The sequence below is a fragment of the Gorilla gorilla genome, chromosome 19, assembly GCF_029281585.2.
Source record: "Gorilla gorilla gorilla isolate KB3781 chromosome 19, NHGRI_mGorGor1-v2.1_pri, whole genome shotgun sequence".
Lineage (NCBI taxonomy): Eukaryota > Metazoa > Chordata > Mammalia > Primates > Hominidae > Gorilla > Gorilla gorilla.
In genome coordinates, this window is record NC_073243.2 from 69092840 (window position 1) to 69104900 (window position 12061).

At 36.9% G+C, this 12061-nt stretch overlaps 1 protein-coding gene across 1 annotated transcript in view; it reads right to left on the reverse strand.

Annotated features, from left to right (window-relative positions):
- The window catches only part of CCDC152 (coiled-coil domain containing 152), a 44931-nt gene extending 35985 nt beyond the window's left edge, over positions 1 to 8946 (reverse strand). The window contains exons 1-3 of the mRNA XM_019013294.3: positions 8866 to 8946; positions 6540 to 6628; positions 3189 to 3294 (exon numbers count right to left, since the gene is read on the reverse strand). Of these exons, the coding sequence (XP_018868839.1) occupies positions 3189 to 3294; positions 6540 to 6626 (193 nt within the window). The 5' untranslated portion in view covers positions 6627 to 6628; positions 8866 to 8946. The remainder of the gene's footprint in view (positions 1 to 3188; positions 3295 to 6539; positions 6629 to 8865) is intronic.
- Between the last annotated feature and the right edge of the window lie 3115 nt (positions 8947 to 12061).

Sequence of the window (12061 nt, forward strand, 5' to 3'; positions counted from 1 at the left end):
TTTTGTATATGGTGAGAGACAGGAATCTAGTTTCATTCTTCTGCATATGAATATCCAGTTTTCCCAGCACCAGTTATTGAAGACTGTCTTTTCCCCAGTGTATGTTCTTGGCACCTTTGTCAAAAATGAGCTCACTATAGATGTGTGGATTTGTTCATGGGTTCTCTATTCTATTACATTGGTCTATGTGTCTGTTTTTATGCCAGTATCATACTGTTTTGCTTACTGTAGCTCTGTAGTATAATTTGAAGTCAGGTAATATGATTCCTCCAGTTTTTTTTCATTTTGCTTAGGACAGCTTTGGCTATTCTGGGTCTTTTGTGGTTCAATACAAATTTTCAGATCGTTTTTTCTATTTCTTTGAAGAATGTCACTGGTATTTTGATAGGCATTGCATTGAATCTGTAGATTCCTTTGAGTAGTACGGGGATTTTAACAATATTGATTCTTCCAATCCAAGAACATGGAATATTTTTCCATTTTTTGGTGTCCTCTTCAATTTCTTTCATCAGTGTTTTACAGTTTTCATTATAGAGATCTTTCACTTGTTGGTTAATTCCTAGGTATTCAATTTTATTTGTAGCTATTGTAAATGGGATTACTTTTTAAATTTCTATTTTAGGTTGTTCACTGTTGGCATATAAATGTTGATTTTGTATTGTGCAACTCTACTGAAGTTGTTTATTCTAATAGTTTTCTTGTTGAGTCTTTAGGTTTTTCCAAATGTAAGTCCATGTCATCTGCAAACCACAATAATTTGACTTCTTCCTTTCCAATTTGGATGCCCTTTATATCTTTCTCTTGTCTGATTGCTCTAGCTAGGACTTCCAGTACTATGTTGAATAACAGTGGTGACAGTGGACATTCTTGTCATGTTCCAGATCTTAGAGGAGAGGCTTTCAGTTTTTCCCCATTCAGTATGGTACTAGCTTTGGGTCTGTCATATATTGCTTTTATTATGTTGAGTTATGTTTCTTCTATCTCAGTTTTTTGAGGGTTTTTATCATGAAGGAATGTTGAATTTTATCAAATCCTTTTTCAGCATCAATTGAAATGGTCATATAATTTTTAGCCTTCATTCTGTTAATATGATGTAACACATTGGTTGATTTGCATATGTTGAAGCATCCTTGCATCCAAGGGATGAATCCCACTTGGTCATGATGAAAGATCTTTCTAATGTATTGTTGAATTTGGTTTGCTAGTACTTTGAGGATTTTTACATCAGTATTCATCAGAGATATTAGCCTGTAGTTATTTTTTTTTATGTGTCTTTGTCTGATTTTGGTATCAGGGTAATAATATCAGCCTTGTAGAATGAGTGTGGAAGTATTCTCTCCTCCTCCTCTGTTTTTTGGAACAGTTTGAGTAGGATTGGTATTATTTCTTCTTCAAATGTTTGAATATACAAGCAAGTCTCCTCCCTCAGTCTCCCGAGTAGCTGGGATTACAGGCGCCTGTCACCATGCCCGGCTAATTTTTGTATTTTTAGTAGAGACGGGGTTTCATCATCTTGGCCAGTCTGGTCTTGAACTCCTGACCTCGTGATCCACCCTCCTCGGCCTCCAAAAGTGCTGGGATTACAGGTGTGAGCCACCATGCCTGGCCGAAATTTAGTTAATAATAGTGGATCAATTGGTACATCTGCTGTAACAAATGTACCATACTAATGCAAGATATTAGTAATAGGGAAGTGGTGGGGTGAGAGAGTATACGGAAACTCTCTGTACTTTCACTCAATTTTTTTCTGTAAACCTAAAACTTCTCCAAAAAGTTTATTAATTTTTTAGAGTCAAAAGTACAAATCCTTTCTTTCATTGTTTCTATATGCTGTGTCATACACTTAGAAAGTCCTTCTCCATTATAAAAATAAAAACCCTACATTTCTCTTCTAGTTTTTCTGTGGTTTCATCTTTTTAACTTTTAATAAACTTTACTTTTTAGGGCTATATCTTCAAACCGTGGCTGTGACAATTTCTCAGAGTTTCCTTAGTTCTGATGACTCTGACAGTTTTGCAAATACTGATCAGGTATTTTGTAATGTCTCTCTATGAGAATTTTTCTGATATTTATTTCATGATTAGACTAGGGTTATGGGTTTTGGGGAGAAAGACCACAGAAGTGCCATCTTTATTGTATCTTATCAAGAGTATATACTATCAATATGATATAACAATTTATGTTGATCTTGTGCTGAGGTAGTATTTGTCAGGCTTCTCCACTTTGTAGTTACTTTTCCCCTACCCTCACCCTTTCCATACTGTGTCTTCACTATAGTAAAGTGACTATATTGAGCCCACGATTAATGAGTGTGGAGCCATGCTCTTCCTCCTTGAGGGCAAAATATCTACAAAAGTCATTTGTAATTCTTCTGCACAGATGTGTGTCTTCTTCCCCAGTTGTTTATTTATTAAATCATTTATTTATATCAGTAAGGATTTATGGATGTTTATTTTATACTTTGGGCTAGCTCACGTTGTTCCAGTTTTGGCTCTTTCAGTTGGCTTTTGTCTCACTTTCAACATACTCCCATCACTGTGGGGTGCTTTTCTTTGTTTGTTTTTTCCTTTTTGAGGACTTTCTTACTTTCTGCCCTTACAAGATGCTTGAGGCTTATCGTGCATATTTCCTGCCCCAGTGCTATAATCAGCCATGTCTCAAAAAAACCTTGGTTCCTTTTATTAGAGAATGGTATAAGGAACCAAGATCTGGGAACCAGGTATGCTCAATGTCAGTGGGGTATTATTGCCTCTAGGCTCTCTCAGTTGACAGAGCAAATCAATATATGTGTACAGCTTCATTTTTAACACAAATTTTTGACACACTTGACATTTATTTTGATGTAATTATAAGGTAGAAATTCAACTTAATTTTTTTCCCTATGGTTTTTATAGGCCTGAATTGAGACTTCAATTGGCCATTTCTTATTGGCCTCAGAAAGTTGAGCAGTCTCAGAAAGATTATTTAACTTGTCTCATTCTATGTTTCTTCATTGGTGAGGTAGAGTAATAATACCCGTCTTACATGTCTTTCAGGGCTATAGTAAGGATATAAATGAGATGATAGTCTGGAAAATTCTATGTGGACTTAAAAAAACACTTTACAAATATATGGTGTAATATTAATCACAGTTGAACCGAAAAACACTTTCATTAGAATTAGCATTCCTCAGGCAGCAAATAACTAACCTTCTTTAATGGAGACCTCCTTTGCTTGCATTACTTTTAATAGACAATTACTCTTTTCCAACTGAATATCCAGTATATTGTTCTTTCCATTGGTTTCTACCATTTTCTGTAGAAGAAATAGAATACTTATTATTAACAAATCAATGCTGCTAGTTTAATTTTTTATTAAGTATATGCAGACTAATGAAAATACAAACCACTTAATATCTGATAGTCTAATAAAAAATACATATACAGTCATGTAGTGCATAAAGACATTTTGATCAAGAACAGACTGCATATATAACAGCGGTGCCACAAGATTATAATGGAGCTGCCCTATACAAGTGTAACAATTTTATCTTTTATACCATATTTTTACTGTACCTTTTCTATGTTTAGATATACAAATACTTACCATTACGTTACAATTGCCTCCAATATTCAGTATAGTAACATGCTGTCCAGGTTTGTAGCCTAGGAGCAGTAGGCTACACCATAAAGCCTAGGTGTGTAATAGGCTACACCATTTAGGTTTGCGTAGATATACTCTATAACATTCACACAATAACAAAATTGCCTAATAATGCATTTCTCAGAACATATCCTTGTCATTGAGCAATATATGACTGTATTTTAAATAAGCCCACTTCCCAATTTATTTTCAAATTAAAAAGTAACATGGTAAAATATTAAAACAGACTAGCAGTTATAAATGAAAAGTAAAAATATGACCTAACTTGAACCACTTTCTTTCCAACTATTCAACTCTCAGTCCCATGGTTAACAATTCCTTATATATGTTTCCAAAATATTTTATGACTGTACAGCTATAGAAAGAAATCATATTATATTCTGTTCTGTGCCTTGGCTGTTCCGCTTAGTACTATTATCTGGGAGATGATGTCATGTAAACCCACATAGATCTACCTCATTCTTTTTTTTTTTTTTTTTTTTTTTGAGATGAAGTCTCACTCTGTCGCCCAGGCTGGAGTGCAGTGGGGCAATCTTGGCTCACTGCAACCTCTGCTTCCCGGGCTCTAGCAGTTCTCCTGCTTCAGCCTCTTGAGTAGCTGGGATTACAGGGGCACGCCACCACACCCGGCTAATTTTTTGTATTTTAGTAGAGACAGGGTTTCACCATGTTGCCCAGGCTGGTCTCAAAATCCTGAGCTCAGGCAATCTACCTGCCTTGGCCTCCCAAAGTGTTGGGATTACAGGCGTGAGCCACCGCACCTGGCCTACCTCATTCTTTTTAACAGCTACATTGAGTTTCATTTTTGAATATGCTGTAATTTATTTAGCCTGTCTCTTACTGAGAGAGAGAGAGACAGACAGAGGCCATATTCTACTTTTTGTAATGGTTAAACATTCTTGACCATATCTCTTGGGTATTTTTGTGAATAGTATAATAAGCCTCCATATACTCTTCAAATAGCTTCAAAAATCAACTCATGAACAGTCTTATATCATCTGTATCTCTATCCACCGCCCTCGTCTCACCACTTTTGAATTGATCTCAAAGCAACTCTCTGACATTATGTTATTTCATCTGTTAATATTACCATCCATATGTATCTCCAAGAGATGACTCTTTCAAAATATGGCCACAATACCATCATCACCTCAAAAATGAACAATTATTTCTTATTTAAATTGTTTAAGAATATGACAGATATTTCCAAATTAATTTCCAAAATCATTGCACTAACTCCTTTCCCACCAAAAATGCTTCTTATTCCTTTCTCTTTTATCTCTTATTATGTTAGGAATCACTCGGTTAAGAACACTTAACTTTACCGTTTAAAAAAAGCTCATAATGTTACTTCAAAATACGCATGATCATAAAAATTCTTTCATTATGACATTTGTGTGTGTGTGTGCTGAGGAAAAGAAGGAATAGAAAAGAATTACAAGAAAAGAAGAGAAAACAGAAGTAGATATTAGCCTCCCTCCCACTCTTGCTTCACAAAGTCACTTCCCAATTCTTTCATTTAACCACCTACATTTTTCAACAGCTATTGAAGGCAGAGGAGGGAGGATAAACCCAATATACACTTGTGGGTTTGGTCTACCATTTGTCCAGAGTTGGGGAGACAGACTTTAAATGGCTTTGCTTTTAGGCAAAAAAGAAGGAAAATGGAACAGATAGAACAGGAAATAGTAAAAAATGAGTAGTTATAATAACAGATTGAAATATGCATTTACTTCAATGTTTACTAAAACCATTCCTGAGTTTATGGACAATGTAGGCTTTCTTTTTTTTTTTTTTTTTTTGAGACGGAGTCTCGCTCTGTCGCCCAGACTGGAGTGCAGTGGCGCGATCTCGGCTCACTGCAAGCTCCGCCTCCCGGGTTCACGCTATTCTCCTGCGTCAGCCTCCGGAGTAGCTGGGACTATAGGAGCCCGCCACCTCGCCCGGCTAATTTTTTGTATTTTTAGTAGAGACGGGGTTTCACCGTGTTAGCCAGGATGGTCTCGATATCCTGACGTCGTGATCCGCCCGCCTCGGCATCCCAAAGTGCTAGGATTACAGGAGTGAGCCACCGTGCCCTGCCTGGACAATGTAGGCTTTCAAGTATAGCAATTCCCTTTTATCCATGGAAGGATATGTTCGTGACCTCCAGTGGATGCCTGAAACCACAGATAGTACTGAACCCTATATATAGTATGTTTTTACGTCTACATACATAAATATGATGAAGTTTAATTTATAAATTAGGCACAGTAAGAGGTTAATAACAATAACTAATAATAAAATAGAACAATTATAATATACTGTAGTAAAAGTTACATAAATGTGGTCTCTCTCTCTGAAATTATCTTATTGTACTGTACTCACCCTTCTGATAACCGAGGTGGCTACCAAGTGACTAACAGACAAGTGGTCTATAATACAACATGGATACACTGGTCAAAAGGATGAATCACATCCTGGGCAGGACTGACAGAGACAATGGAAGATTTCACCGTGCTACTCAGAATGGTGCAGAATTTAAAATTTATGAATTGTTTATTTTGGGAATTTCCCATTTAATAGTTTTGGACCACTGTTGACCTCAGGTGGCTGAAACTGTAGAAAGCAAAACCTCAGATAAGGGGACTACTATATGTATTTTCTGTTTGACTTTGGCAAAAGTACATACATTATTTGTTCCCCTGTCATAGGGACATTTTGATGTATTAGTACAAATGAATCCAAGCCAGATATATTTTAAACATGGAGTTTTAATATGAGAGAGAAGAGCGTAGCAAATATATTATTATCTTGATCATTTTTTGGTATATTTTTCTTTCTTCCCAACTTCTTCCCTTGGCAAAATCTGTTCCATGTATCCCTATATAGTAGAATTGTTTTCTATCTTTACATACCTTTTCTATCTGTGAGAAGTCATTTATAAGTTTGTCAAGATTCACACTGCTAATCTTTTTCATATATCCTTCACTGCTTTGGTCCATGCCTGAAAGTAGTAAACAGTAGATAGTGTTAAATAAATAAATAAGATCTAAAGCACCACAATAGTGTTCATAGCTCAAATACTAACATTTCTATATTCAACTCATAGGGCACCTACTTGGGCTCCATTGCACTGAGAGAATTTTTGTTATAACCAATATTAACAGTGGTCAAATGCATTGTCTTTTCCACTCCTTACCACCCACACCCCAGTTGACTTATTTATATTTGTTTCTTTACTGCATTAAAACCTAATGCAATATTAAATCTGAGGCATGACTTTTAACTGTAATTATTCTTAATTAAAGATGTTAAAAATACTTGTTTAACTATCATGTCACAAATGTTTTCTGCTGTTATGCTTATTTCTTATATTTTGTTTGGTAAACTGGTAAATAAAAGATGCATGGAAATTAATGTGCTCAAAGCAATCTCTCTGCATTTCTATTGTTTTGTAATTTTGTATAAGGGATTAACCTTTGGGGATAGCCAGCTAACTGCCGAAGAATAAGAGTTTCAGTTTTAGTCCTATGAAATCAATCATAAGAAATTCTTCAGAATCCCAGAATGTAAATGCTGGCTACTTTGCAAAAGTCAATTTATCCATTCTGACTGGATGAGTTTACATCTTCAGATGTAATGTAAACAAGTATGAGACACTTGTCTTCAGATTTTTCTATAGCAAAGAAGAAAGGGAAAATACAAGTTTGAAATTCAGGGATGTTAGGTTGAGGGAAAAACATGAACCAACGTATGGTGTGTGAAAGCGGTAACTAGTCCAAAGTAAAATGTAAGTAAAATTCCTGATGTAGTTACTCAAAGCAATTTGGGGGCATATTATTGTTTAAAAGGAAGTTAACCAAAACAGATATTGCTTGACAATATGTTATTTCATCAAGATAGCTCATTTTCTTCTTTTGAAATATTTTGCATTAGCAATTATTAATGGTTTTTAAATCTCAGAGAATTTTAGCTGTATATTTTGTTTCTTAAATTATCTCGAATTATTATCTTATGTATGACATATCCAAGTACAACTACATATAAAATCCCTTAAATAGTTAAAACTTGATCCTTACAGCAGAAAAATATTTGTTAATAGCCTCCCATGATACAGTAAAATTCCTTTTGGAGTAAAATTAAAAATAATTGCTATTTGATAGTACTGTTATTCTTTAATAGTGCTACATGGTAATCTGAAGTAGTTAATGGAAACTCCCTCCACCCCCAACTTTTTTTTTTGGTACCTAACCTTTTAAATAAAAAAGGTTTTACTAGGGTTTTGTCTCAGAATCTGGCTCTTGAAATAAATGCATTTAAATTTGAGCTTGATTTTCTCTCAACTCCTTCCCCCAAAGAAGACCCTGTTATTTCCTTGTAAAACCATCACTAATATTCCATTTGCTATCGTTGCATGATATCCCTTTTGCCATAATGGCAGAGCCAGGCAATTCATTTCTAGGTATCTTCATTGCCTGCTCTTCTGATTTCTTAGGTCAAGATCCTTTCAGTGAATATGGTCTTGCCCTGTGAAATTCGGTGTCAAGCTGGTGATTCAGTGCTTGTCAAATTCCTTAGTGAGCAGCAGACACTGATTTGTGACCTTCAAGGCTCAGCTTCAACCGTCCCCACAGGCAAGTGAAAGTCCCATTTCCTTCTTTGTCTTCTTGCCTGCTGGCTTCAACCATCCCCACAGGAGCATGACAGTTCCGTTTCCTTTTGGGTCCTCCTGTCTGCTGGCTTGAGTCCCGGGGCTCGTCCTCTCCCCTACCCCACACAGTTGGTCGGTCCTTCGCCGCTCGCCTGCCCCACGCTCTGGTCCCTCCTCTTTCCTCCTCACCTCCCCTCAAGAATTCACTCTCAGTCCTGAAGCCTGGGTCCCCTGGCTCCCTCCCCGTCATCCTAGTGTCCTTAGGGACCTAGCAGAAATAAAGGATGGGGGCCGAAGACCCGCGGATGTGAGAGAAGTGCCTGAGACAAAAACCTGTATGGACCCAGAGCACTGTAAGGAGATAAGAAGAAAAGCATCTCTATGGAAAAAGCGGGAGTTTCGAATCGCTTTCTAGCGTCCTTAGCGGCCTAGCAAAAATAAAGGATGGGGGCCGAGGACCCGCGGATGTGAGAGAGGTGTCTGAAAAGAAAAGCCTGTAATGGACCCAGAGCACTGTAAGGAAATATGAAGAAAGGAATCTCTATGGAGAAAGCGGAAATTTCGAACCGTCAATAGAGTTTGGAGTGTACCTGCTGTTGCTCCTAGTTCCCCACAGTCTCCCTTTCCGCTGCCTCTGGGGCCTGGTACACCCCTCAATGCTGTCCCCTCCTCCGGAAGCCGAATCCCCCAACAATGGGCCCGCCTTTCTCTGGGCCCGCCCTGTGCGCTATGCTGGAGCTCCTACCACCAGCAGTTCTTACCAACTTGGCCCAGCTCCGCTCAGCATCTGCGGCTGCTTAGGTATTTTCATGTGGTTTCCAGAACACGAATCAACACCGGATCAATAATTGTTTCCCCAACCAAAGAATAAATCACATTGGGTGTTCTGAATTGTGAGTCAGCTCCATTGAATAAATAATTATCCATATCTATTTTTGTAACTTATAAAATTGCCTTTTAAAATTCCAGAGCCAGTTAATAGATATGGTTTCCCATCTACAGAGTTATATCTTGGTAGCTTAATGATTAAGGGCGTGGGCTCTTGCGTGGATTCAAACCCCAACTCTTCTCTTTTTCCGTGGGTGATAGTGGGTAAGTTCTTAATTTCATGCACCTAAGCATCTTCATCTGTATAAGAGATTAATTATAATGCCTGCCTCTGCCGGGCGCTGTGGCTTACGCCTGTAATCCCAGCACTTTGGGAGGCCGAGGGGGGTGGATCACCTGAGGTCAGGAGTTGGAGACCAGCCTGGCCAACATGGTGAAACCCCGTCTCTACTAAAAATACAAAAATTAGCCGGGCGTGGTGGCGGGCTCCTGTAATCTTACCTACTTGGGAGGCTGAGGCAGGAGAATTGCTGGAACCCGGGAGGCGGAGGTTGCAGTGAGCGGAGATCGCACCATTGCATTCCAGCCCAGACCCACAGCAGCAAGACTCAGTCAAAAAAATAAAAAAAAATAAAAAAATAAGAAGCCTGCCTCTTAGGACGGTTGTGATGATTAAATGAAGTGATGCATTTATAAGGTGCTTAATGGAGATGCTTGCTTAAAGTAAGTGTTCAGAAATGTTAATTATTAGAATTTTTGAATGTTGTTCAGTAATAGTTTGAAAGCGAATCCACTGCCAACTTTGCCTCATCTGCTTTTTTTTTTTTCTGAGTGGGAGATGGGAGGTTTATTTTTGTTAATGTGATTTTTCGATAGACTCCAAAATTTGGCAAGTGAAAAAATATAAACAGTAATATGATAACCCATACTTTACTAGCTGAAAGGTAGTGTGGCATAATGGCAAGAAAATTAGGTTAAAGTGGAAAATGGGGGTTGTAGTCTTCACTCTGCTGCTCAAATAAGCTTTCCCTAACATTAGTAGCAACACATAGAAATATTGAAAATGACCTGCTGAATTGCGGGTTCTACCCAATTAGCAAATATAAAATGTTCCATATAACTCATGTCATAATAACTTTTGAAACAAGCCCATTTTAAGACCCTAAATGCTAAAATGCTACCTTCTCCATGAGTCATTCACTGATCGTATCAATCAGTTGTGATCTACCTTTCCTTACTCTATGGAGCATGCTAGCTTTCTGTGGCATTTGTTAAGACTGAATTGATGTATTACCTCTTTTGCTGTATTTATTACTGGCTCCTTGGGGGAAGAAACTCTATTTTCTTTATACACACACACACACACACACACACACACACACACACACACACACACACACGTATGAATGTATGTATGTATTAAGTTCCACCTAGGCCCATCCTAGGCAAATTTCAGGAGTCCTTTGAAAATATGTGGTGACTGGAATGTGTAAGGTGGAGAGGGAGCTCCCTAGATCCCCTGCCTCATCTGTACTTCCAAATCTTCTGGATGTTCCAACATTTGAAATACAGAAGCTTTGACTATCTAATGATTTTGGGATGTAGAGACTAAGAAAGTTGGAATATTATATATATATATATATATATGCACACACACATATATGTATATATATACACATATATATGTATATGTATATATATACACATATATATGTATATGTATATATTTCTCCATAGAGCCTACCATAGAGAAAATAGAAATGAACCAACACATCAGGAATAAATCAGAAAAGTTTAGCTTAATTTTTCTAGTTTAGAATGGGTCGCAAGTTTATCTTCCAGTTTATAGATGTTAGCATTTTTTTCAAAGAATTCTAGTAGGTTTAAAGTACATCTTTCAATGAGAAACTAAATGAACTTGTCATGATTTCATCTTTAAAAAGTGAATGTGTTTCACAGTTGTATTCACAGTCTTATTCTTCAGATACCATCCAACTGAGAAACAGAATTCATCAAATATTTGCTCAGAAAATATTCATTTTTTCTTACTACTTGGATGTGGGATCATTCATACACCACATGTCAGCAACATGCAATTTACTCATGTAGCAAACTTGCACATGTACCCCCCAAGCCCAAAATAAAAGTTGGGAAAAAAGAGAATATTTATTTTCTGATAGATCAAGGATTTATTTAATATATATTTTAAGACTGCCTGGAAAACCAAAATAGAGAAACAAATTACATTGTTTTGTCATACTAACAAAGAAAGTAACACTGGAATTCATTAAAAATACCCTGATTTGGAAGAAAAATGCATATGTACCTAGGCAGCTGAAAAAAAATCAGAAGCTACCGGTTTATGTACATAAAGATCTTAAAATGAGTGATACATTGATTTTTTTAGGTTGAAAACAGCTTCACTCATTAATTCATTCTAAAATGTTTAAGTACTTACAAAACATCAGCTGCTGCAAGTCTAGGCACTAAGGAGAGCAAAGACAAATAAGAGACTCTCCTTTTGCCTTGGAGCTTACAGTCTCAAAGGAGAAACTAGCAGAGGATTGAAATCTAGTATATGTTATTGGCAATATTGCTCTGGCATTGGAATCTCACTTGATTATTTTAGTTACTATCACCGGCATATTATAACAACAAAATATTATGGTGTTGCTCCCATATCACAGCAAATGTTTATAAGTGGTTTGGCTAATCTGTTGAGTCCTTTGTTCCAGCCCTATTATTTAACTCTCTCGATATTCTTACCTCTGCTTAGGCCATGCTTTTTGTCTTTGAATCAAATTCACCAACTGCTGAAATTTCAGCTCACTCTCATTTCCATGAATATTTATTTAAAAATGCTACATACATATTTCACCTATACAAGGTGAAATGTAAATTAGAAATTGAAGAGCAGTAGAGAAATAAAACAGAAATACTCTGGCCTGTAGGTCAATA